The 27,747-nt window shown below is 36.2% G+C and overlaps 3 protein-coding genes across 5 annotated transcripts; 2 read left to right on the top strand and 1 right to left on the bottom strand.

Moving 5' to 3' along the window:
- The first annotated feature begins 552 nt into the window (after positions 1-552).
- On the top strand, positions 553-4,150 carry LOC114718429 (E3 ubiquitin-protein ligase complex slx8-rfp subunit slx8). Of its 2 annotated transcripts, none has more exons than XM_028903733.1 (5): positions 553-902; positions 1,647-1,899; positions 1,999-2,083; positions 2,630-2,748; positions 3,668-4,150. In XM_028903733.1, exons 2-5 carry the CDS (start codon positions 1,681-1,683, stop codon positions 3,881-3,883), a joined length of 639 nt encoding a protein of 212 aa, XP_028759566.1. In that variant the 5' UTR covers positions 553-902; positions 1,647-1,680; the 3' UTR covers positions 3,884-4,150. The 2 variants fall into 2 exon arrangements, with proteins under 2 accessions (XP_028759566.1, XP_028759565.1); XM_028903732.1 differs by having other exon boundaries at positions 1,643-1,899.
- LOC114718427 (beta-galactosidase 9) lies at positions 1,836-18,179 on the top strand. 2 transcript variants are annotated; one of them, XM_028903729.1, is made up of 20 exons: positions 1,836-1,846; positions 5,790-6,044; positions 7,088-7,183; positions 7,308-7,420; positions 7,632-7,698; positions 8,131-8,223; positions 8,813-8,956; positions 9,096-9,184; positions 9,650-9,755; positions 10,318-10,405; positions 10,514-10,635; positions 11,724-11,927; positions 12,175-12,407; positions 13,120-13,235; positions 14,797-14,894; positions 15,098-15,208; positions 16,085-16,192; positions 16,711-16,916; positions 17,085-17,433; positions 17,834-18,179. In XM_028903729.1, the coding sequence occupies exons 2-20, from the start codon at positions 5,862-5,864 to the stop codon at positions 17,975-17,977; spliced, it is 2,670 nt and encodes an 889-aa protein (XP_028759562.1). In that variant the 5' UTR covers positions 1,836-1,846; positions 5,790-5,861; the 3' UTR covers positions 17,978-18,179. The 2 variants fall into 2 exon arrangements, with proteins under 2 accessions (XP_028759562.1, XP_028759563.1); XM_028903730.1 differs by lacking the exon at positions 13,120-13,235 and having other exon boundaries at positions 14,792-14,894.
- Positions 18,126-26,345, bottom strand: LOC114718428 (eEF1A lysine and N-terminal methyltransferase). Its single transcript, XM_028903731.1, has 16 exons — positions 25,944-26,345; positions 24,949-25,050; positions 24,772-24,838; positions 23,859-24,040; positions 23,452-23,712; positions 23,088-23,171; positions 22,972-23,019; positions 22,807-22,871; positions 22,041-22,089; positions 21,159-21,423; positions 20,705-20,826; positions 20,404-20,484; positions 20,194-20,268; positions 19,351-19,529; positions 19,054-19,204; positions 18,126-18,705 (listed from the first exon to the last, which is right to left on the bottom strand). The coding sequence occupies exons 1-16, from the start codon at positions 26,304-26,306 to the stop codon at positions 18,508-18,510; spliced, it is 2,292 nt and encodes a 763-aa protein (XP_028759564.1). The 5' UTR covers positions 26,307-26,345; the 3' UTR covers positions 18,126-18,507.
- Between the last annotated feature and the right edge of the window lie 1,402 nt (positions 26,346-27,747).

Here is a 27,747-nt window from a genome sequence, read left to right as displayed (position 1 = left end):
ACTTGATGAGATTAAGAAAATAAGTTAAGTTGGTTATTTATAATAAATAAGTATGATCTTTTTTAAAATATCCTTAATAATCAAGTATATTAGTTAGAATTATTATTTTTTAAAAAAAAAAAATAAATATAAAAGATAAAGTGAATTAGAATCTTATATTTATAATTAAAATAAAAATTAAACGATTCTTTAGTATTTAGAATTGAAAGAGTGTAATAAACATGAGGAGGCAGGTTAACTCATGATAATGTTTTGGCCTCGAAAGCTCATGATAAAGTATATCGTAAATTTTATTAAGTTAAGGTTCATTCATGTGAAAACACATTGGAGTTCGTTCCTAGAGTCGGCTTATGTGTATTGACGTTTGACAGAACCCCCTTATCTGGTCAAATCTCAGCTTAAAGCAGAAATGAATCTTTCAAAATTTGTTTGAAACGAAATTACGTCGTTGACTTTACAGCGTGGTGCCCCCAATTAGGACATGGATGTAATAAAGAGGAAAAAGAAAATGCCAATTTTCCATCGGGGCGCTGGGCTGACTTCTGCAAGAGCGGACATCAAAGCGCAAGCATAGATGATAGATGGATAGATACATGCCATAAAAATAAACAAGAAAATGGAGAGAGAAAGAGCATTGAAACGGCAAGAAAGAAGGTATTTCCAAAATTGCGTGAAGGCAGAAAAGCAAGGCAAAGGCTGTATGGTATTCTCGATTCAAATACATTCACACATGGAAAGTTTGAACTTGCCATTATTATTAATCTCTCCCTTCTCGTTTCCTTTCCGTTCTCCTCGTCTTCCTAACTCTTCTATAAGACTCTTCTTCTAGCACTTGCCGCCGCTCCGTCTCTTCTCTTCGCCTCTTCTTTCTCGCGACTCGGCTGCTCGTTCATTCCGCTCAGGTACCGATCTTTCTTCCTGGTTTTATTTGTTTATATGCCTCTGAACTGATATAAGGATGACGGACTTTTATAACGTTCTGATTTCTCTCTTGCTCTTTATCTGCCTCTGCCTCCCTGTAAGACACCTTGCCCTGTTACGGACATTTCTTGCATAATTCTTCTAACTGGGTTGTGAAATATTCGAAGAACTTCTAGTTCTCCCCGGACTGAAATTTTTAGCCTTACATTCGTCCTAAAAAAAAAAAATTTAGCTTCTTGTACGGACCTTAAAAAGGTTCTCGCCACCCACTCCTCTTTATAAGCTCTCAATAAATCTGAAGAAGCTTTTTTTACCCGGGGGGGGGGGGGGAATCTTAAGAAGCTTTGCTTTCTTTCAGAACAGAAGAGGACATAACTTGTAAAATCAACTATATGTATACATTCCATCTAACTCTGGGGAATTCAGTTGAAATGGCGTCCGCTTCATGATTAACTCTGAGAAGCTCATAGAAGTTCTTAGTTTGTTTTCCTTCATCTTTTTGCATTCATTAAGTATAAATTGCAATTCGAAAAGGGTGTTATTGAAGTGTAGAAAACATTAAGGATTAATCATGAATAGAACCATTCATAGTACAGGTATAATGCATGTCTCTGCAAATAAAAAAATTATAAGCATTTTTTAACGAAGTGAATTGAGGAAATTGAGGGTCAGCTTAAGTCTTCACTTGGCTTACGATAATGCACATTTATGGATGATTAAGGCAGCTAGGATTTGCATTTCCGAGAGCTCAGTTTTAATATGAGCAGCTCAGGACCTCGGGAAGGCCAAGAGGCTGCTAGAGATTTTCAAAATCAGCAAATCGTGGTTTTTGACTTGGACCTCAACCTTCCTCTTCTTGAGGAGAGCCTGGATGCAGCAGCTCAAGGATCAGCCCTTGGTAATGAAAATTTGCAGTTGCAGATAGGTGATGCTGAACTTGATGATGTTGTTATAATATCCCCAAGAAAATTTGAAGAAGTATGCTATCCTTTATTCAAACTTCGGTTCTCGTCAATTCTACATGAAACTACAAGTTGTTTTGAATTTGCTTCTTATAGTAAGCTCTTTTCCTTTTAGGCCAAGAGCAATTCTCGAAGAAAAAATGCTTGTCAAAGTTATGCGGTTATACAAGTGTTTGATGAATATAGAGGAAACATTTCAGGTTTGTTAGATTTTCCGTACATAGTCATTGTTTTGTCCTGCTCGTCTCATCCTGTAGTTTTATCGTATTTAACCTTGGTGGTTGTCCCCTTTTCTTTTCTTTCTTTCTGTCTTTCCGTTTTTTTCTTGGGAAGGAGGCGGCAGTGGGGTGATATTGGTGTAATAGGCTAGACTTGTATGGCGTTAGAAACTGCCCTTTATTTTGATGCTATCCGATTGTATCTTCAGGAAATTTTGTTTAGTCTTACACTTGACTGCCTGTTGTTTTCTCCTTCTCAATCTCCTTCAAATGATTGTTTTGGTTCGAAATACTCTTTGATTTTTTTCTTTGGTTCAAAGGGTACCATTCCTTTTTACCTTATTGAATCTTTCTCTATCCATTTCTCTCCTTAGTGCCTCCCTCTTTGTTTGTGAAGGGAAAGAAGCTGCTGGTCATAAAGCATTTGGTCATTTGTGGAAGTCCTGTGAATGTTGTCATATGACCTTGATAGCAGTACTCTTTCTTCTTTTTATGAGAGGTTCACTAACAGATTTTCCGGGTTTGCAGAAGTGACAGCTGATGCGGTTTGTCACTCTATTAGTGACAACAGACACGAAAATCCACAAAACCAAGCAGTTGTGGACTGTGAGCTGCACCTAGGTGTGAAAGACAGTAGGGTAGCCAAGGTAGCATATGCTGCTTTTCTTTTATTATAGCCACTTATCTCTAGCCTGCGATTGTTTCTTTTACATCTTCAGCATGCAGATAATTGCTGGCAATTATCTATTTAGAGATCATCCCAGATTCTTCATGGACTATATTTTACTTGATTATGGTAATTGTTCAGCTGATGGCCTTAGATGGGTCATTTTAGGCAGCTAACTATTTTCAAGTGTTGAAGTCTTATCTGACTGGAGTTCTAGGAGTGCATCTTCACCTGCTTATTTAAAGTGAATAATGAAGACATTGGACTGCTCAAATGATTAATTTCACACTGATCTCGGAAAACAAGTAAACGAATACCGTGTGCCGTTCCTCTGCTTTTAATTGATTCCATTTTCTTCTTCAAGATAATTCAACTCTTCCCAGCTAAAGTGAACTATGTGCCCTTTAACTGGGAGAAGTATAATTGTGATTGGGAGATGTATAATTGTGATTTTACCAATTTTTCCCGGAAGACTAGTAAACTTATTAGTTTTTTTTTCAAATTCATTTAGCATAGTGTTAGTTCTTCCTTCAGCTGGCTACCATGTATCTGTGCATTTTTCATGTACATTTGATTTTATGACTGCGGTGTTGCTAACTTTGGCTACTCACTCAACATATTAAGAAGCTGAATGTGTGATATTGGTAGTCAATAGTCAAACCAGGAGCCTAGGACAATAGGAAACTAAAACCTATATTTTCTAATTTTAATCTAGGAAGAAAGAGGGGGTGTAATTGCTGCTGTTTCTCGGCCTTATTTAAAGTTTGGTTTGGTCTTTGGTGTCTGACGAAAATGAGATATTAATCATAGTGCCTACTTGTATTTGATCCTTGTGTCTGACGAAAATTGAAATGGATATCATTTGAATTTTATGGCTGATTAATGTTGCTGCTCGTCAGGTGCTGTCTCCGCGTGAGGTGCTGCCCGAGGAACCCACCTTCAGCTGCACAATTTGCATGGGCCAGCTGATTGAAGAGACATCAACTAAGTGTGGCCACATTTTCTGCAAGAAGTGCATTCAGGCAGCCATAGCTGCTCAACACAAATGTCCCACCTGCAGGCGTAAACTCAGAAAGTCTGACATGTTTAGGGTTTACCTTCCAACAGCTAACTAGTGAATTCTCTTTCATAGGAAGATTTACACAGCTTATGATTAGAAACCCAATTCATAGTAAAGTATGATTATTATTGCTGCATTTGGTGTTGGCCAAAAAAGGGGAGGGGGGAAAGACTGCGTTTAGTTACAGGAAAGCGGACTATAGTATACGTACGCAAATTCAATGGCCGGATGTAAATGGGAAGCTGATGATCAAGATTTCTGATTTGATTCTCTTGTTGCACAACGCATTCTGGTAATCAAGTGATTGAAATTTTCTGAGGTCTTCTAAAGAGCACTAATTTTCACTAATTTGTAGCTTTTCTGGCCTATGATAAAGTTCTGGTTATGGTTTGTTGTGGTTAGAATTAAATTCCTAATTCTCTATGTGCACAGGTACATCCTCCTTTATGCGATATCAAGTAAACTGTTACTTTCTTGTCTAGGAGACTAGGAGTTTATTTTTCTTTCATTTTATTTTAGCATTTATTCCATTTCAATAGACTTTCCGTGCTTGTTTGTTGATGTGATGGGGAGACTCCTGTCCTGCGTAGTCTCCCATTAATTTCTTTTTTTGGTTCAGGTTTTTGGAATTTATAATTAAAAATGTAAAATGTTAGACTATATTTGTTAAAGCTTGGAGTAATATAAATAGAAAAGAAAATTAATTAGGGAAAATTAAGAAATTATTGAATTCTTTTTGAGTAATATGACGCTTCGTAAGGAAGATAAAAAAAAAAAAATTGTGTAACATGCACAATTTTTCTTTTTGTATATTTATAGCCTTCGCAACATGCGGGAATATTATTATGTAGCATTGTTATTGTAAGTGGTATAGTTTGGATAGCTGTTTTGAGAACGACGTTCTACCTAGCTGCCTTCTCCAGATACAATGAGTCTGATGGAACACAAATACGGTCAATTTTTTATGGCCGGAGCGTACAAGTTTCCGTAGCTGTACCCTTTTTCCTGGCATAAATAGATAGAAGACTTCAATTTCGAGTTATTCGAAGTTTCATTTCACTAAGTGGATTAAATTAATCATGTTGGCGAAATAGCATTTCAATTTAACTAACTCCGCGTTGCTCCGTCATTTACAGTATAAAACACATCACAAAATTTGTATCCATTAGACTAGATTACCACCTATTACTGGTGGCAAGAGTGGGAAAAAAAAAAAGAAAGAAAGAGTGAGATTGCTATCTATTACTGTTGTTCTTGGTTTTGTGGCACCTTTAATGTTGTGTGAATCATGTCCCATTGGGGAAAATTGAAGTTAATCGGAAAGCTTTAAAATCAAATATCCGGCTACAGTGAATAAAAATATATCTCCATTTATTTTTTTCAAACCCCATAAGAAGAATTAATTTTTCTGTTCTGTTACTTGTCTACTATTAGCTGAATTGCTGGTAAAAAAAAAGAGCTGAATTGACTTTGGCGTCTTTAAATTTATACGGAAGTGATGACTACGGAGCATGGCAAAATGAGTTCTTAATTCTGACACCACTTAGAAAACCCAGGACAAAAAGGCAAATGATAGCATCATCGAAAACAACGTAAAATTTATTTGGTTTTGTTCGTCGAAAGCTTTACTTTTTTTTTTTTTTTTGCTTTTAATGGAGCACGTTAAAAAATGTTGACTTTTGTCGATGTCATGATTACAGATGAAATTATTAAGATTTTCTATTAATAATAACAGGTTTATCTGTTTTTTCCCACGTATTTATACGGTCTGCCGTTACGGGTACGGCCTCTTCGGTCAACGTTATGACTACAGCCTAAGCGAAACGCCGAAATCTATTTATATCAATTCATTTTTTCCTACACTTGTCGGATTATCAATATCCGACGTCAATTCCTATTACTAGCTGCAACGCTGATCAGTAATCACTATCGGATTCCACTGGAACACGCTTCTTCTCTAGCTATATCCACCAACCTCGCTCTTTGTAGTCTTCTCTATCACAGCGTCGATCTCTTCTATCTTCTCATCCAAAATGACTCCCAGGAAAGGATTGTTCTATTTCCTTGCTCTGTATCTATCAATGCACTCTGAGTTAACAACCGCGGCATTCTTCAAGCCCTTCAATGTCACCTACGATCACAGGGCTCTTATCATCGACGGGAAGCGCCGCATGCTCATCTCAGCGGGAATTCACTATCCCCGCGCCACTCCCGAGGTGCGCTACTAACTTCCATGGCTCGATTGTGTTTTGAGAGGACGGAGCATATGTACATGGGCGGTCTTCTGTAATTCACAGAGAATAGCATCCATGTGAAATTTAAAGAGGGCACCTAGAGGTTGCTCCCGTTCTGTTCAATCGCATAATCTCAGCCCCTGTACTTTTTTCTTTTTCTTTTTGTTTTTTTTTAATATTGAAGTTGCATTCTTCAGTGCTTCTTCTCCTCTCTCATTGGAAACTTCCCCTGAACGAAATCAGCGGTTCTCATTCTTTAGTTCGCATTATCTTTGCCTAACTTAACCTTTTCACTCTCACTCTCCCAAGAAACTAATGCTCAATAAAAATCATAAAAGATTCTTGAAACTTGCAGAATTGCAGCAATCAGTGCGTTGGCTTTCCGCCCAATTCTGTCTAAACCATACTTTGAATTACTTGGTTCCATGATGGAGTAGTCTGTACAGGAAAATGCCACAGACATTTGGCCGCTAAAACAATGTTTTTCTATATCAAATAATCCCCCTTGATTGATTTTCAGAGTTGCAATAAATTTACCGACCCACAACATGGTGTTTTTCCCATTTGCTCAATCCAGAACAAAGGAAGTTCCTCATAAATTCGTCTATCCTATGAGCTACAACCTGAAAATTTTGGAAGCGAAAGGTAGTAGAGGGGAATGCTTTTGAACGCTTGTAAGCATTTTGAACAATGGATCCATCGGGGTTTAGCAGCCAAAAGAACACAAGGAACTACTACAAAATTGAACCTATAAATCATTGCATGCGAGAAAATTATGTTTACTAATCTATGCCGAAATTTCGACCACTGTTAAATTATTCAACTGAGACAACTTCAGTCAATGATCTACTGGCCAAAATGGGGGTTATAGCTAAAACTTTTTTCTTAAATACGTTAAAGAGTGATGTGATACCTACCTACTGGGATAAGGCTTTCATCTTTTTTTTTTTTTAAAGAGTGATGTGGTTAAATTTCTGACGACATTTGATGAAGTTGGCCATATTATATGCTTTATATCATGCTAGATGTGGCCGGATCTGATTGCAAAGAGCAAGGAAGGAGGGGCAGATGTAATCCAGACTTATGTTTTCTGGAATGGACATGAGCCAGTTAGAGGGCAGGTGTAACATTATATTTCTTGCTGCTCGTATTGTTGGCTGCCTTGTATAGTTTCTTTAATTGTATACATATTATTCATGCTGAATTTTGATTTCTTTTACATTGACAAATTTTGTGCCTGTGCAGTATAACTTTGAGGGGAGATATGATCTAGTGAAGTTTGTGAAGCTGGTTGGATCCGGTGGACTTTATCTCCATCTTCGTATAGGTCCTTATGTGTGTGCAGAGTGGAACTTTGGGTCTCGCCTTCTTCTGCACTATAATCTTAAAATCATTTTTATTTTTAGAAATAAACATTTCCATCAATGACTAAAAGAGGAAGAAGTTCTTGGCTATCTTAGTCCACTTATACATGACAGTTATTCAAATGCACGTCTGAATGAAAAAATTTCTTTGCTGGCCAATTGAGATATATTTTTCCCTTCCATGATTTGTTTGTTATTCTTGTAGGGGTTTCCCAGTGTGGTTGCGGGATATCCCGGGTATTGTATTTCGAACAAACAGTGCACCTTTCAAGGTAGAATGCTCTGTCGACTTTGGTCATTTTTTTTCATAACAACAGTCCTGCCAAAGTTTCCGCCCCTTGTCTCTCCTTTTTCAGTTGATCCTTTATGTTGTCTCTGCTCTAGCCTTCTAGGAGGTTATCTTATCCGTTATTGTATCATCCTTTCTTTCTAAAATTTCATTTCCATGAATGAAAAATTAAGTCGGCTAAGCAATTTGTTGGTTTTACAAAGTCATTATGTACGTAATTTCAAAATTTCATTGACTTTCGTTTTCCTTTATACAAACTGAAATCTCATACATACATCAAAATGAAATTGTCCATATGCTCAATATTTTCATGCGATAGTGCTGTTTAAGACTCTAATTTTGTATTTATTGTTGTCATTGGACTTTAAAGGATCACCGTAATCACCATCTTGATCTACTCGTTTTTTTCCCGCAGGAGGAGATGGAGCGGTTTGTTTCCAAGGTGGTGAACCTGATGAGAGAGGAAAAGTTGTTTTCATGGCAGGGGGGTCCGATTATTATGTTGCAGGTCTGATAATTATGGAGTATGGATATATGTGAAGTAGTGGATTTTATTTTCTTAACTTAGATGAGATTCATGAACCTGTTGAGTCACCGGAATAGGCAGTAAAATTTAAAGTTGTCTTTTAATTCTTGTATTTCCTTGTTGCACTTCTGCTTAATGCATCTCCAGGTGAAACTGGATCATTTTTACCCAACGAAGTACCCAAGAGTCATAGCTATTATTATTTTGTTGGTTAATTAGGGTTCAGACTGAACTGAGCACATATGTAAGTGCTATCTTACATGCATGAGATATATCATGGTTGATAGCCTTTAGGACGATTGCCATTCCTCTTGCTTTATTTATTAAGATATCCATCATTTACTCTTGTTTTACAATATTAATTCTAGCTAATTGCTTCACCTTTTATTTTAACAAAATAAATCCATTCCAGAAATTAATTTGTTGCCTAGCTTATGAGCTGACCTAACTATTCTGCTGCAGATGATTTATTCCGTCATCTTGGAATTGCCAGATGCAAGTATAAATCTGATAAAATTCCCTTTATAATTTTTAGTGCCTAATAATGCATTTCTTGGTTGAATTTGATCAGATTGAGAATGAATATGGGAACATTGAAAGGTCCTTTGGTAAGGGAGGGAAAGAGTATGTTAAATGGGCAGCTAGAATGGCTCTAAGTCTTGGTGCTGGTGTTCCATGGGTCATGTGCAAGCAACCTGATGCTCCACATAATATTGTAATCTTCTATGACTTTCTACAATTGAAAAATGAACTGGAATTTGCACTTGAATACTGTTACTTACTTGGACTAGCATATGTTCAGGCTTCTCTTATTATTTGCATTATTATCCATATATTGTATATTTCCTCCACAGATCGATTCATGCAATGCATATTACTGTGATGGTTTTAAACCAAACTCCAGGGACAAACCAATATTCTGGACAGAGGACTGGGATGGCTGGTATGAATTATGAAGACATCCTTCTCATATTTACCTTTAACATCATTGATGCTGACGCGTTAAGGAGTTCAGGAAAATATTATGCAGTTAGGAGAATGGATTGGGAATAGGAGGGTAGTTACTTCATGGGATAAAAGTGGCTAATCATGGTGCAATGAAAGCTAAAGGGCACAAGCATAATTAAGTAGTCATAGTATCGATATTAATGCTGGCTAAAAGGTCAATATTGTGTGCATTTTTCTGCTCCTCACCTTTTGCTTTACTTTTCATCCTTTACCAATATTTCTTAGACAGAATACGTTTTATTTGATGCTCTTCAGATAAAGCATTGGGGAGGGGAGTTAAGTTCTTATCGTATGTGGGCTATTTATGTGTTCCAAAGAAAAAAGAAACAAAAATGAGAAAAGGCATTTACATCTTAACTAGTATTTGATTATGAAGTGATTACGTTACACCAAATTGAAGGTACACAGAGTGGGGTGGAAGGTTGCCTCATCGACCTGCTGAAGATCTTGCATTTGCTGTTGCTCGATTTTTTGAACGTGGTGGAAGCTTTCACAATTACTATATGGTATGACAGTAGCTGGATTTCTGGTTTTGATGAGTATAAAAGAACTTTGATGTCTTTTTTCTGTTGCGGCAACTTTTGATGTCTTTATAGCTAAGATGATGGTTCTACTTTGGAGTTTTTTACCCAGAATGATGTTACTGGATCGCTATATTACATAGATGTTCTCTCACCTGTCTCTTTTTCACTCTTTCACTTATTTTTCAAAATTAACTTTTTGGCCAATTGGCAAATATTCCAATCACTCCTAGGCAGTTTTCGAGTTTAGTAACCATGCCTCTCAAAGTTTCAACATTTGGGTGATAATCCTTCTAAAGTGCTATACGTTCATGAACACTAAGATGCAATTTCCTAGAATCTATGATTTCCATGACTAACACGAGAGAAATAAGATTTTTGGACATTTCCCATTTCCCTTCTTCAACATCAGTGTTTATTTTAAAAATAATAAATATGATGTAATGCCATCAAGTTTGTCATATTTAATATGAATTTTGGTTTTGATGATATATAATATGTAATTATGTACGATCCATCTCTTTGACAATCCTGCCTTGGCTTGCAGTATTTTGGTGGAACAAACTTTGGCCGAACTTCTGGGGGGCCCTTCTACATTACAAGCTATGATTATGATGCTCCAATTGATGAGTATGGTATGTAGAGGGAAAAATAAATATTTTTTCCTTCTGTTGTTAGCTGACCTAGGGGTTTATACAATTGCTTTCATGACTGATAATACTTGAAGAAGCTTCTTTATCTAGGTCTGTTGAGTGAGCCAAAGTGGGGACATTTGAAAGATTTACATGCTGCTATAAAGCTCTGTGAGCCTGCTCTAGCGGCCTCTGATTCATCAACCTATATAAAATTGGGCCCAAAGCAAGAGGTTTGAGCCTACCCCAAATTACCTGACCAAATTTTTAGGAAAGCGGTTAACAACATTGAGTGGGATAAACTGTCTTTTTCTGCAGTTGGTGTTCGTTTATAGCACGGAATGAATTTAACATTTGTCATGAAGTGATGCAGAAAATAGATATAGGATTATGTGGGGGAATGAAAAATAGATATTGGTTTTGGCGTATTCAATTTCACAAATGCAGATTTGGTTTGTTTGATGTCTTTTCTAAAACAATTGACAAAATTGTTTTTTATTCTCGGTTTTTAAAAATGGTTTTCTATTTTTCCACCCTTCAGAGCAGAAAGCAATGAACAACTTTATGATGTCCACTGTTTTTTATTAAAAAGAATGGAAAAGACATATTTTATTAATTAAACCAATGCAGTGCATATGGAACTGTAGCCTAAGCCTCACTCAATGTTCTTAGTTAACTGTTGATTTTAAGGGGGTACCTTATCCTGCTACCTTGTATATTTTGCAAGATTTCCTATCAAAAAATTACCAGCCCAATCTTAACATCAGCTAAAGCAAATTTCTTTCACACTGCGCTGATTTCCTGCTTTACTTTGTGATGTTATAAATTTTTAATTATATAATTGGTGTAATTTTAAAATTTAGTTGAGTTATCAGTTAGAGAGATATTGTCTCACCTTTTGTTTTGTGTGAATTGGAATTTCCCATTTCAGTTGGTTATGTATAGTGCTTTAGTTAAATAAAATAATTACCTATTGATTATTGATCAAATTGATATTTTGAACTTCCAATAATTCCTTTTATTCCATCTTATCCTGCACGATTATTATAAAAACATTGTGCATTTATCCTACCTACATGGGAAACCTTTTCTTTTTTCCGTTTTTTGGTGTCAATCAATCTTTATGAACGTTTCTTGGTACCATATTAGGGATTTTGACATATTTTTATTATATCGATTTCTTAAGGAAATTTCCTGAATTTTGCTAGTATGCAAAATTATATAGGTGAGTTATTTGTGTAATCTGAATGCTTTCCCTGAATTTTTCTTTTATTTTCTTTTTTGATAATATCAATCGATTTGTTTTGTTTCTTAATTCCAGGCACATGTCTACCACACAGATGTTCACCCAGGTGAACTGAACTCATCTCTATCTGAATTTCATGGCAGATGCTCTGCATTTCTTGCCAATATTGATGAACGAAAAACTGCTACTGTAATATTCCGTGGTCAAAAATATACCATACCACCATGGTCAGTGAGTATATTGCCAGACTGCAGGAATGCTGCTTTTAATACAGCCAAGGTAGGTTTAATGACTTGCTTGACAAGAAGGCCCTTCCTTGAACTAATAATTTTTTTTTTTAAAATTTGTTTTTTTGCTAGTTAGTTTTTCTTTTTAAGAAAAAAAAATTCTTGGAGGATTCTGTGTTCTCAGAAGCACTCTTTGGCAGGGAAAATATTTTTTTAAAATGTCATTGTACTCATTGTGGAAATGTTCATAATTATTATCTTGTTGTTCTCAAATTTCTTTCTTGCAAAACTTTGCATAGGTTGGAGCTCAAACTTCAGTCAAACTGGTAGAGTCTGATTTGCCTCTAGCTTCTGATCTTTTTCCAGCCCTGCAATTAATGAGCTACAATAGCATGCCATACATCTCAAAATCATGGATGACAATAAATGAGCCAATCAGTGTGTGGAGTGAAAACAATTTCACTGTACAAGGTATATTGGAGCATTTGAACGTCACAAAGGACCAATCTGACTATCTGTGGTATGCAACCAGGTAACTATGAACTCCTGATGATTTTGCAGTGAGATTCTGTGTTCATGAAAGATATTGTGGGACCTGCTGCAGTTTGAGTTTAATTCTTATTATGTGTCATGTATGGTATGTATGCTTGTTGCCTTTTTGAGTCCTTTTTATGCCATCGTCCACCAATATAGAAATAATCTTCATTTTCCCACTCTTTCCTCTTATTAAATGAATTTCACTTTCAAGTCTACACAGAATTCAGTTATTCCTTGACATGGCGGTATTGGATCCTTTTTTCATGTAATTGTCAAGAGCGTGATCCTTGGTGAGGCCATTGATTGCCTAATTAAATAAAATCTAAGCTTATCATAAAGTAGGTCAGTGTTTTGTCCATGCTTCAAATCCAATAGGTTTTCTGGTGAGGGGTGTCTCAATGATCCTGAAAAGTGCCTTTAAGCTTGTTTCAGGATAATTGGTTCCTTGTAGAAATCTCAAGGAGGAAACCTATTTCTTAAAAGGCCTAGAACCTCAGCCATCTTAACCCACGCTACAGTACAATGTATCATTTTGTATAGGATAGTGGACTAAATCCTTTTATTTTGAAATTGCAGCGAATACTGTTCAGGAGAAGAAGGACATCCTGATATTTTTTATAGCTCATTTCCATGCCTAGTTGGACTAGTCAATTATATATTGTGATTTGATTCCATTTGAAGTCTATTGACATTTGTATCAAATGCAGAATTTTCATTTCAGATGGTGACATCTTTTATTGGGAGAAAAATAACATTCGTCCAAAACTTACTATAGACAGCATCCGTGATATTTTGCTCATCTTTGTTAATGGCCAGCTCATAGGTATTGGATCTTATATTTCACCAAATCTAGGGTGTATATGTATTTGGAGATTTTTGTTTTAATCTTATGTTCATTCCTACTATTGGAACTCTTGGTGATAAAATTTTCAATTTAAGAGCACAAAATTGGTTCCCTGAGTTTTTTTTTTTTTTTTTTTGGCGAAAGAGAGAGTCATGTGTGTTTTACATCTTAACTAAGTAGGCGCTCTTCAAGCTCATAAATCACTCATGTAGTTGTTCTTAAATTGGATTTTTTTTATTTTAAATATCCCTAAATCATAATTCTTCCATGAAAGCTCTAATCTGACTATAGAAGAATTTATAATCTAGCTGTCTTAGAAAGGCTTTTAACATATGTTTACTATTGAAACTAAAATGATAATTAATAAATTACTATATGAGATGTCTACCACCATCTAACCTCTGAAAAGTAGCTTTGGGTTAAAATCCTACTTGTTACTAGCAACATATTCATTAGTATTGAAGCCCCCCACCCCTTTCTTCTTAAATTAACGCTATCCATCTCAATTTTATTGTCTTTAACCTCCATACATCAAACTACCATTCATCTTCTCTGATAAGGTCTCCATTTCAACACAGTGGCTGTTTCTCTTTCTCAAACAAATTGTACTACCTCCGGTCCTAATTATAAGAGCTAGTTGACTAATTTAAGGAGATTAAGAAAGGAAGTTACGTTAGTTATTTGTAATAAATAGGTGTTGTCTTTCCTAAAATATCCTTGCTAATTAAGTGTATTGGTTAAAACTACTATTGTTAAAAGGACCACATTGGAAAAATATATATAAATATGAGAGACAAAGTGGATTAGAGTCTTATATTTAGGACCAAAATAAAAATCAAACAAGGTCTTATATTAAGGACCAGAGGTAGTATTAGTTTACTTTTCTTTTCCTCTTCCATGCTGTTCTTAAGCTAGTGCATGAGATGACTATTGCGTACATTCTGAATGCTTCAGCCACTTTAAATGACCTTGTTAATGTTACAACAAACGAAGCACGTATATATGAAGTTTGAACGTTATAATTCAAATGCTTCAATGATACGCCAGCTATCAATTTTCCTTTTTCATCAGCGGTTTGTTGGTTTATGCTATTTACATTTTGGTGTGGAAAATTGTTGATTTATACTATTCATATTTTGGAGTACAAAGTTTTTCCCCTTCAATTAAGTGTTTTTTGGGTCTCTTGGCTGGTGAAAGAACCGCTTTTTTACTCCAAGGAGAGTGGCATATCATCCTCAGTATAAGCACCAGATGCGCAATAAAAGAAAACGCAAAAATGAGAACTGAGAAAGTTATTAATGCGGAAGAACTTCCAATGCTTCTGCACGTCTTCTAAGGAATCTCTTTAAAACAAACCATCTGCCGAATACCAAAAAGAAGTGAAGAAATTAATCCTGTTCCATCGCAACTCTAAGAATAAAGATTTTCCCTTTATCATTGTTGTTATGCCTGAGATGTTTTCTCTTTATTTCTTTCTTTGTTTTTTTTTCCTTTTTGGTCTTAACTCTTGTGAAATTTATGGTGTCTTTTCCAAGTGAAGGCAATGCAATTGGTCGCTCAGTCACAGTGGCCCAGACTGTTCAGTTTTCCCCAGGACACAATGATTTGATACTAATAACTCAAACAGTGGGCTTGCAGGTAAAGTTTATATTTTCTTATCCATAGGACTAGGATCAAGTAGCACCAGTTTATTGTGACCGTCCTATTTGAATTTCTTTTACCAGCAATAGTTTTTCTCAAAATTTCCACATCAGTGTTGATTTCGTTCTGGTTTTTACCCAGAAGAAATATTGATGATTGATTCTATATATAATATTACTCTATTCGATACAATGCTACAGAATTATGGGGCCTACCTTGAGAAGGATGGGGCGGGAATTAGAGGTAAAATCAAGCTCACTGGATTTAAAAACGGAGACATTGATCTTTCAAAGTCATTATGGACCTACCAGGTATGTATTTAATATTTCAGTTAGTATGATTTATGTAGGTCTAAAAAGGTATTCTGTATGTTAGCTGGTAAAATTGAAAATGCCCAAGTTTGGAAGTCGAGAAATCGAAACAGTACATCACTAATTCTGGTGAAGGTCATGGGGGTGTCCGGTGTTAACACGCCCTTAGATGGGAAGATGTACGTAACAAGAAGAAAGAACAAGACCTAGGACGAAAGTTATTGGTGAGGTGAAAAGAGGGGCAGGAAAGGAATATCTGGCATTATTAACTAATTAAATCACATGGGATATGAAGTGCGTGAGCTGGATGAGAGAGAGTGAGAGCCATTGATGTAATTATCTGGGTAAGCAATGGTCTGAGGGGAGGCTAAGGAAGTTACTCTATGCATGGAGAGTGTCCTTGTCTGATAAAGGTTTATTTTCTGTCCTTCCATATGCCTGAGCTGCTAATTCTCCTTCCTTTTTGTTCTGTTTGGGAAGAGAACATAGTTTCACACACACACCCAAACAACCCCCCCCCCCAAAAAAAATAAAATAATTGCAGGTTCCATTAATCACATTTTGATTCGTAGGCCAGATGCATTTGCATGGAGCCTGAAATAAGCTGTATTTTTGTATGACTTGTAAATAATGCAACTTCCTACTATAAATAATCTAAAATTCTATCTGCTATGATTATAACTTCCAAAAAATCTGGTTAGCCCATATTTGTGCAGGCTTTGGAGCGATTTTGGTTTTTTCCCTGAAATTTATCAATAATAAGTCACGGATTTATCATTATTGATTATTGTTTGTGTATCTTTTTTTTTTTAATACCGATTTCTGAGTATAAAAAAGTGGTGCATACTAACTTTAGTTTATTCATTTTGGTACAAGGTTGGGCTTCAGGGCGAGTTTTTAAAATTTTACCTTGAAGACAATGAAGAGGCAGAATGGGCTGAATTGACCCACGATGCCGTTCCATCGACATTCGCATGGTACAAGGTAAAGGGGCTTTTGAAATCGGTGGTAACTTTTTCTAATGTTGTCTCTCCATTCTCTTTATGATTGTTTACTCCTGTTCTTTCCCCCTTTCTGGTAGTTAGCACACACCATGCATAGAGTAAATCCTATGACCCCTGATCTCTGATCGCAGAACGTATGAAAGTGCTCCACGGCACAAGGGCTTCTTGTGCCAAAAGCTATTACTACTTCCGGTACTTAATATAAGAGCTAGTTGACTAATTTGAGTAGATTAAGAAAATTAATTAAATTAGTTATATGTAATAAATAGGTATTGTCTTTTTTAAAATATCCTTACTAATCAAATGTCATTTGATGAAATGTTTAATATGTGTAACTATTATAGAGACTATCTTAAAAAAAATGGATAAATATGAGGAAAAAAATAAACTTGAGTCTTATATTTAGGATCAAATTTAAATTCAAACTAACTCTTATATTAAGGATCGAAAGTAATATGTTATAATAACTCACCTAATCTTTTCTCTTATATCAAGCAGACATATTTTGATGCCCCTGCCGGAACGGATCCAGTTGCTCTCGATTTGGCAAGCATGGGAAAAGGTCAGGCTTGGGTGAACGGCCACCACATAGGAAGATACTGGACTCTGGTTGCCCCAAAGGATGGATGTAAAGCATGTGATTATCGTGGGCCATATAATTCAGACAAGTGTGTAACTAATTGTGGAAAACCTACCCAAACCTGGTAATCCTGTACTTCAGCTAAAACTGCTAGCTTCTGGTTACAAAAAAATTTAACGCCATAATTATGATAAGCCCCTCAAAGTTTCATCTTTGACCTGACATTCATTTTCGTACTAGAAATATTTCGACTTCAGGCTTTCCTTGACTCAAGTTATTGATCAATCTCCAGGTATCACGTGCCACGTTCATGGTTGCAAGCATCACACAACTTGCTTGTCATTTTTGAAGAAACTGGAGGAAATCCATTTGATATTTCAGTTAAGCTACGTTCGGCCAGAACTATATGTGCTAAAGTTTCAGAATCTCACTATCCTGCTTTGTCAAAGTTCGGAGGTTCGGATTTTTTCGGTCAAGAGTTTCTCAAAAGCAATATGACACCTGAAATGAACTTGTATTGTCAAGGTGGAGATGTAATCTCGTCCATAACGTTTGCTAGCTATGGAACTCCTCAAGGTAGCTGTCAAAATTTTGCTAGAGGAAGCTGCCATGCACCTAATTCAGCGTCCGTGGTTTCCCAGGTAAACTCTGCCAACCAGTGAATTTTTCCCTCTTCTAAACCAGTACTTGTGATAAAATTGTTACGGAGAAAGAGTCTTTGGACCACAATGAAAAGGAAACTAAAGTTCCTATGCATTTAGTGCTGTGGAGTTAAGTTAGATTCTTCATATCTGACATCTTGATTTTTTCAGGGATCGTGGTAGTGATTTTCCGTGTAAATGATAATGCTAGAGTTGATTTGACACGGTTTAGGGTTTTAACCGTAGTGATTTTCTGGCTTTTGGTCTTGTCAAACCAGTTATGGCACGGTATACAAATGCCTGATCCTTCCCCCCCACCCCCCAAAAAAAAGGTTAATTTGACATAATTTAGATTTGTATACTTTTTCCGTTAAGACAAAGGTATTTGTACGTTTTATAGGCTTGCCAAGGCAAGAGGAGCTGCTCCATTGAAATCTCAAACAATCTATTCGGAGGTAACCCGTGCCAGGGTGTTGTTAAGACTTTGGCCGTGAAAGCCACATGCTCATCACCATCAAGAACAGATGGATCCTCCCAACTTTGAGGCTGCCGGCGAATCCAAACGAGGACCTTACAAATTCATGCGCTACGGATCAGTCCATTATGTGTCAGATGTTGTCTACTCTATTCTCAGTTTGATTCGTGTAAACTTGTGCTGATTATATGTTTGTAATGGAGAAGAATGTTCCGCGTTTGAGCTAACCTGTAAATAAATTTCTGGCATGATGGTTCCATTCAATTTGTTCACATCCAAAATGACATCCTGGTATCTCATCCCCCCACCCCACCCCTTTAGAAAGATTTCAGAATTTCTTGGGCAATGGACTGACAGATCCACCAAGAGAAACGTTGAAGTCGCTTGAATCTTTTTACAAGAAACTATCTGTGTGATTCAACAAAGTATCTTGATATGGCACTAGACAATCCAATCTGCAGATGAATAAGATTTCCCACGCACCATGATCAGCTGGAATTGCTTCGTGGGGTTCAACAAATCCATATGGCTTCGCAAAATCATTTTATCTAAAGAAGCACGTTCATAGGGAGGATTAGGGAACTCCAATGTGCTGGGTTTCACTTCAGACGTCTGATCTTCCCTGTTGCATCAATAACATTTTTGCACATCTTTGGGTTTTCAAACTTCAACAATTGCTCAAGCTTAAGAGCAGCATCAGAAAAGTGGTTATCCTCAATGCAGGACTCCGTGTTGAGAGCAAAATGGACTTCATTGACGTCCTCGTCAAGCTGGAGGCAAAAGAGGTGGCTGAAGACCTATATGGACAATAAAATTTGAAATTTAACATTAATAAAAGTTTCTAAATACATAATTCAGTAAGCAAATCTGCTGCCGATGCAAAATAGAAACATAATTTGCACCACCTTTCAGGCTATTAGGGAACAGGAAATGTTCACCCAAGTGTCGAAGATGTTCTTTTCCTCACCCATTGTATTTATATTTATATGATAAAAACAGGAAAAAGAAAAACAGAACAGAGATGTTGCTTCAAATGAGCATGAAAGTGGCGAATTTTTGGTGAACCTTCAATTAACCATAAGATTCAGAGGAAGGAAACCAAAAACAAAGACCAAGATGGATAATAATGGAATGTTCGTAGTCACCTCTTTCATTCTCACAAGAACAAGGTCTTTGATAGCTTGGGATCGGGACACCATATTGACAACAAATAGACCTTCCTCTGAAAGTTTAGCCTTTGCGGTCTTGAGAAAAGAATCATCCAAAAAATCTGGAGCAGGGCATGTCATTCCAAAGCTGTACAGAAAAAGAAGATTACGCAAAATGTAAAATTTTTTAAATTACAAAACAGTTTTAAATTTCTCTAACATCTTGATAACTGCTTCCTTGGTTATCATATAACAGCTTAATATTATTGCACAAATGTTTTAATTCATATTCACCTTGGATCTGAAGAATCGACATCAATAACAATAATATCAACTTTAGAACCCCCTTTGCCTTCTACATGAGATGTAATGCAATCCCCACTAGAATGAGATGGAGCAGTGCTAACTTCAGTTGTTGTAGAAACAGCAACCTCTATGTCAGTGACAAATTGGATCCCATCAGTTACATGCACCTGGGTTCCAAAAAGCATAGAAATTTAGCACACAATGTTACGACTTGCCTCAATGAAGATTCATCCACCATATCCATGCGTTACCGTTAGAATAGAATATTCATGCTATGGAAGGATTTCTGTAGGAAATCCATTATCATATTAACAGTAAGCCACTTGACATGCCCAGCCAGGAAAGGGTTTGGGTAGTTTGCACTTTGCAGGAATGGCTTAGCTTCACTTCTTTGGCCTTTTGTTTTATTTTCCCATTGATCTTTCTGACTACTATTTCAGATGGTTAATTCAAGACTTCTTTTGGTGTTCTTAGAGAATACATACTATCACCCCCTTGATACATGGAAATCGGGAATAAGGTCAGGAGTAGTTTGGGAATATGGGTAATAAGACTATAAATAGGGAGTTAGATGGGTGAAATCGGTGTTGAGTGAATTAGCATTTTCTTGTTAGTTTCTTCTCCCTTCTCAATGCTAACACCCCTACCTCCGGTTCCCCCCCCCCCCCCCCTCCGTTTCATCTTTTCTCTTCCTTCCCATTTCAGCTTGCATTCTTTTCCTTCCTAAAGACAATCGCATGTCAAGGAAGTCCTCAGAAGAAAAATGTTTTCAGATGACCAAGATGTTTCTTTAAACCTTGAGAAGGAAAACAAAGGGGTACCTCAAATTACCTTTAAGCGTTCATCTTCAGCAAAATTAAAGTAACCCCTTGCAATATCAACAATGATAGGATCTAACTCCACAGCCTGCGCACATAAATTCTTATCAAGCCACATGATATCACGTAACATAGTTCTGATTTCTGAAGAATAAAATATCCTCCAATCTAGGAAGGGTCTGAGTCCTTAATTTTAACCACCTTTGGGGCATAACAATGTTACCTCAATATGCATAAAGGGGATGCATCTATGAAGAAACATGGGAAGTAAACCAGCTCCAAGACCTACTATGACTGCTTTAACCTGAGAAATATAAATTGTATGTATAAGTTATTCTGGATAGCAAAATAATTATTATATGAAGACTACTCATGTTGCAGATAGAAAAAGGAAACCATCTTTGAACTATCTCCACAGAATATGAAATTCAATAGCAGCTTCCTCAAAAACCCTAAATACCGATCTTTATTTCTTCGTATGATTTTTCTACACAAATAGAAAAATAAATGTTGCAAATACTTACCATCTTCCCACTTGATGCGATACTTTCCATATAGGAAGATATTAACATTAATCCAGAAATAATTCCTGTGTGATAAGAACTAGCTAGATATCCATGATAAACTGCTGACTGGTTGGTTGCTTCTACAACATCAAGAGGAAAAAAAGTGAACAGCTAGAATGGAGTAACTTCAAAGAAATATCAAATTCAGGCATGCTGACAATCACTCTTTCCATTCCCTAATAATCCCCCCCAGGCCGTGCCCCCCACACCAAAAAACACAACACGCACTCTGAAGAACTTCAGCCACCAAATATACAACCAGGTACACCATAAATATCTAGCAATGGATCCTTTTCTATAGCCCTTTAATGAAATGCTGACAGAAGGAAAATAATACATAAAAGGTTTTAAGACCCACCCACCCAGAGTTAGGATCACTCTTTCTATAGCGTTCAAGAAAAGGAGTAATTACCACCAACTTTTCTCTGAGATCCCTTTTTCCGAGATTTGGAAGCTGAGTTGGTCTTCTTCTTCTTCTTCTCTGTCTCACCAATCAGTTTGCTAGGTAACTGTTCCTCTTTTAGAATAGCTTCAGACTGCACTAGATTTGCAGCTCTCTCAAATACAAGGCGTCGAAACACCAGATCACTCGAAGGAAAAACATGACTGACATCATCGTCTACATTTTCATAAACTACATCTTCAACAATAATGGGTCCAGTTAACGATGATGTGACCTGCAAAACCCAGACAACTTTTTGATGATGACAAGAATATGAACATCTAAAACCAAGTAGCAAAATCATCCATGTGATAAATTTAGGTAATAACTAGCAAAGCCCTCGTGCTAGTGCATGGGGAGAGAAATTTTCCATTTAGAAAAATAATAATAAAAACATGTCAATCAAGCACAGTTTCAAAACAGTGTAACATCATTTTACTTTTATAATATACAGATTTTCTAACAAAGTGAAAAACCTGTAGTTAACGGGCAAAGGAAAAGAAAAACCTGTGGTTAAGAGATGATCTTTTCTTCCATTGTTGATAAAAACAGAATTTATTGAATTAAGAGAAAATAATAGAACAAAAACAATAATAAGACAACCCTACAAGAATGAAACCGAACTGATAGCCAAAAAATAGCAAACTTGGAAGTCAGAAGCAGTGTCGCTTAGATTATTTAAGGATTTGATAATCTTCATACAAACAAAGCAAGAATTTATTTTTTATGGAAATACATCTCCGAATGAAGGCAATATGATGTCAGGCAGACAAGGGCAATCCTCCCCTCCCCCAGAGGGAAAACTCAAGAAAATTACAAAACAGAAAGATTATTAAGTAAATTGTCAAAAACCTGGTGAACAATATTTCGTTTCTTGATCCCATCACTTGCCATCAAGAAGCTGCATGTGTACATTCAAGAATTTATGAGAAAGCAGCAATTTCAGAAATGTAAAAGGATATAAAAGGCATAAAATATATGATTGGACTTTTGTTTTAAATTGTAGGATACTCAATACTCATAGATCAAAATGGTATCCTAATCAGAGATTTCCCAGAATAATGGATAAACAAACAGTGACAGCTCTAATGTGTGAATTGTAGACACAAGGAATTTACAAATTCTTTTCTTGCTTCATGCCTAACAGATTCAAAAATAACTCGATAAGTTTCTAATGCTTCAACAGAAATGGGTTCAAACAAGACAAGAACTAGTACCAAAGTCTAAATTAGAGTCACCTACAGCTTGGTGCACTTTGCTTCATTACAAATTAGTCTACTTGGGATATTAGCCATTCTAAGTTGCATCATACTAGCTGTAACACTTGAATAGCACTCTCAACATGAAGTTGAGGATATAGTCGATCTAAATTTTCAAAAAACAGTGTTGTATGTGAGTCACAGATAACATGATTATACTGCCGATAGTAACAAGCAAAGACTGCCCTCAATAAGGTTTTCCTATTTTCTTTTCTTTCACTTAGGGCAGGGGAAGCCTATACACACACTCTGTTGGCATCAATTCAATAAGAATAAATACTGATTCAACGAAAAAATATTCAAAATGAACACCATGAAGAAAAAAATCAAGTATAAGCAGTAGGTATAAAAAAACAGACGGTATCTGAGCACCACTCTGATTTTTGGCAGGTTCCAGTTGTTTAACCAGGGGAGATAAATCCTTCTGAAAAGAGATATCAAGCTCTTTTTAGTAAAAAATAATGCATTAAATCTGTTAGAATGGCTTGTGCGTAATCAAGTAAAATTTAAGGGGCAGATTCTACCTGAATCTCATCCATGCTTGCATTAGTATGGCTGGGGTCTAGGAAAACCTAATGTAGATGGATTAGGTTAGAAGCTTTAAAGGTGATGCAACTAATCCAAGTACCAATATTCTTACCATTACAAGACGTGCTGCTTTTGAGCTCCTGACCACCATCCACTGTCCTTCTTCAGAGAAAAACAGCCACTCACGGGCACGAGTCTGAAATCCAACATATACCTAAGAGTTAAGAACGTCAAATAGAACTATAATAGTTTCACTAAGATAAGTTTCTCAATAACAGTGAACTATGTAGTTTTAAAAAATCCACAGTTTTACTCCATTTAATGTCTTGGCAGTGCTGGAACGCACAAAATTGCAGGGAAAGTTTGTTGATTTGCACAGCAATTTATGAGCAGATATGCTAACAAGATTCTTTCCTTGATACAAAATCAGACGGAATGCCATACAAACACCAAAGGCAGTCTGCACTAAGACATACATTAGGCACAATGAAAACCCCGCAGTGATATGTAAATGGGTCAGAGGTTTCCTCAGCATCAAGAAGTACAGTTCTGTAGGAGAAACGAGAGCTCCCTTGTCCGCCCAAAGTTAGTTGTAAACGTCGACCTTGGGAAAGCTTTGTCAGTTCCCCTCCTACTCCAAGTTGCAGTTCTTCAAGAGAGTATAATATGTCAGAACTACTGGAGTATTGTTTACGGATTTGATTCTCATTTTGAAGAGCTTCACGAAGTCCACAAGCCTTGCAAAATGAGAAATCAAAGCATACAGAGAAGAGAGTCAAAAATTAACACTGATTAGCAGCAAGCAGCCAAAGCTAATAATCATTGATCTTTGTTTCAAGAAAGTACTCATCCTTCAAAGATCAGGCAAGCTCATATGTTCTACCTGTTTTGAATTACACTGAAGAGAAGAATTATCGAGTAAAGATGTAATCTGGTGCACCAATGTAGATATCTCCTTCTCCGCTACAACTAAAAATGTTTGAAGGCTGGGTTTAGTAGAAGACTCCATAGGTACAGCATCAACAGTCATTTTCCACCCAATTCGGAACTTTGAGAAAAGAATATCTGAAAAGAGTACATGAGTTATATTATCCTCTAGCCATGCAAAACCAATCAGACCCAGAGAAATAAACAAATAAATAACATGATGCTGCAGTTCCAGAAGGTCTTTTGAGAAATAATAGACATGCCCGAGTCCACTACAAGCAATTTAAGAAGAGAGCATAGAATTCCTTCAGTAGCAACAATTTCCTACTTAGCTGTAAGAGTTACACAAGATGGGGGAGTTGTTCTGCCAGAATGTTGATAAGGGGTATGCATATGATTTTCACATTAATGCTATTGCGTAAAGTAATTTAGCACCATAAGAAAATAAATAAAATTGTGATTAGCATGAAGGTGGGTTCTACATATCAAGCCTCTCCGTTGTATCCATTGCCACTAACTAAAGGAATGTCCAACACTACCAAACTCAGCAATGGAACTAGACTATCTCTCTTCAATTTCCATCAGTAACGTCAATTATCATATATTGCTTCTGTCTTCTAGATGTATGTTATATTATTATGATTTTCACTTTATCAAAAAGGAAAAAACAAGTACATAGGTCACAAAAAATATGAGGCAGCTAGCATATTAAATTAGCGGTAGTCTATGGCCTATTTTTCATCCATGCTTCCAACATATGATTAATCACCCTTCACATACCCCCACTACCTCCAATTGGAATTCTTAGATGTCAATGATTTCTCGCTAATAAATAACTATGGAAAAAAGGCAACATTCAGGAACCTTACCTAGCACGTGAGATTCAGCCAAGGTAAGGCACACATATTTTCCAGCAGATTTCAAAACTCTCTTTACCTATAAATAAAAGTTCACTTGTGTTAACAAACAATGAATGCACAAAACCGTCTGCCAATCAGACTATATTGATCTTCAGTTACATAGAAATAAATAAAATCTTAGAAAACCTCCGATAGATACTGATTTCCCAACTTTGGACCAAGCTTCGGCTCCATCAGAGCATCCAGTCCGCCTTTATCAATGACAGCATCAAAAGTGCCCTCTGCAAACTGCACCCCGTGGGGCGGGGGGATTATATAGTCGAAAAAATGAAGATAGAGTGCAAGAAAAATAGTTAACGAAGGAAGTAGTCGGTGAGAATATCTTCAGAACCTACTTGTTTTTCCCTGGTAAATGATTATTCATTTAATATGGTTCTTTTAATGGTTCTTTTACAATCCAAATCTCTCAAATAACAGTGTTCCAAATCATACATCAGGTAAAAGTAGCAGCTCTCCTGATGCTGTCGCCATGGTTCTTTTAAGAGGTCTACATGACGCACCAAACCCAGCTCAACTTATATTTTATTAGGTAAAGATGGGGAGTGAGAGCTCCCTTGGATTGGAGTCTTCTCATCATGCTTGACTTCGGCTTCTTCCAATTATAGAAGTATGAAGACTTCAACATTGGTTTCCACAACAAAAGTAGGTAAACTATTCCCTCTCCCCCCCCCCCCGGCAGACTAGCAGAGAATGAAGATCACAATGCAAGAATCTCCCAGCTATACAGGACCTGTAGATTAAATCAGCTAATACCGTCACCTAAGAGAGGTTTTGTACGTTCGAAATAGAAGACTCTTGACCCTGAGGCGAATGTTTGGGCAAAGAAGCTTGATAATGTAACAGAAGGGTCAATAGAGTAGTATGCAACCATAGTTTCCTAGACTACATCCCTTTGCAAACACTAACTAGCCTGGCATGACACGGCTACTGCAAAATCATCGAGCTCGTTTTCCTAGATTTTGAGGTGGAATGAAATACCGCTTACAAATGTTACGAAAACGTCAACTTTTCATCACTTCATATTTCCAGCTACGTCTTCTAACGTAGGAATTACTATAAAACCCATGATGAATATACTGCAGATGTATACAGAATTCAGAATTCCACATAAGCAATGGTACCTGCATGCTGGTCATGTCCATGACCCGCCACCGCATATGGGGGCGTTGCCGGATGTTGCGGCGCAACATATCTCCGATAACAACCTTGGAGAAATCGATATTAGTAATGCCAGGAAAGCCGGCATCGTAGAGATGCTCGGAAAGGCGAGAGTTTCCGCAGCCTGGTACGAGTAGCTGAGGAGTGGAAGCATGGGCGAGAGAAGGGAGGTTGGAGAGATGAGAGAGGAGGGGATGACTGAGCTGAGGCCACTCGGCGTACCACTCGAAGGAGTCATCGCTGCCTCGAATGGTGAAGAACTTGTCCCAGTTCTCTTTGCTCGTGAAGTCCCCTAAAGTTTGCAGCAGATCTTCCGAGCTCGCCATTTCTTCTGCTCTTGGAGCTGTGAGGTTTTAGGAGGGATTAAGCCACGTTTCTCATCACCCGTGCCTCTGGCCTAAATAATATGGCCGGTCGCTCTGACTTGTCTGCTTATTTTGATTTCTCTTAAACGGACCAATTGAAAATTTAATTAACGTGAGAGTGCTAATTAACATAGTAGTACTCCTTAATATACTAGTACAAAAGTTAGATAAATATGTTAAGTAAGCTGAATAAATTACTTAGTTTTAATAAATATGACCTTTTTTATAATATATATAACATTAATTCATTAAATCATATATCAATTGGATAAATTAATTTGGAAAAAAAATAAAAAAAATAAAGAACAAAATGTATTAATATCTTATATTTGGGGATCAAAATCACTTTTTAAACTAACTTTAATGACTAATTTGTAGGATATTTTTTATAATACTATATCCGTTCCTAGTTATAAGACATAGTTGACTAATTTGAAGAGATTAAGAAAGTAAGTTAAGTTAGTTATTTGTAATAAATAAGTGTTGTCATTCTTAAAATATCCTTGCTAATTAAGTATATTGGGTAAAACTATCATTATTAGAAGGACTATCTGAGAAAAAAATACATAAATATGAGAGACAAAATAGATTGGAGTCTTATAATTATGATCAAACTAAAAATTAAACGGCATCTTATATTAAGGATAGAAGGTAGTATGTATTAACACTTAATGACTAATTGTGTATGTAATTTTTAATGGCTAATAATGTAACGTGAGTTTTGTTGAAAAGTACGCATACCGTGACATGACCTACTTAATGACGTGTTGTTTATTAGTACAAGTTATCAGTGGTTAATATAACAGCTGGTTTAACTTTTAATTGGGTCTTAAATATAATATTTTAATATTTTTTGTTTTTCATATTTATCCATTTGTTTTTGAGGTAGTCATTATAATAATAATAGTTCTAACCAATACATTTGATTAGTAAAAATATTTTTAAAAAAAAACCTATTTACGCATATCAAAATGACGGGAAAATATCAAAATTTATAAGCCACAAAAGTATCATTTTTCTTTTTATTTTCTAGGTAATGGATCTTTCTTCTATGTTGAATGGGAAAAAATCCTTCACGTGCTTAGTGCCATGGAAATTTTAATGTACAAATGGAACAATTGCCATGAAATTGAGAAACCCTATTCGTACTTTTTTTTTTTTTTGTGGATAAAAAGACAACTTCATTGAAAAGACGAAAGGTTACAGGTAAAAATGTGATAGATATATATTATTAAATGATAACCCTTTGCATTTATCAATGTACTACCTCCTCCGGTTTTTAATATAAGAACTCGTTTAATTTTTATCTTGGTCCTAAATATAAGATCTCAATCTATTTTATTTCTCATATTTATATATTTTTTTCTAAGGTAGTCCTTATAATAATAGTATTTCTAACCAG

Source organism: Neltuma alba, unplaced genomic scaffold (genome assembly GCF_004799145.2).
Source record: "Neltuma alba isolate B1F8T4 unplaced genomic scaffold, ASM479914v2 tig00011850_pilon, whole genome shotgun sequence".
In the NCBI taxonomy this organism is placed as follows: domain Eukaryota; kingdom Viridiplantae; phylum Streptophyta; class Magnoliopsida; order Fabales; family Fabaceae; genus Neltuma; species Neltuma alba.
This window is presented reverse-complemented; position numbering and strand designations above follow the sequence as displayed.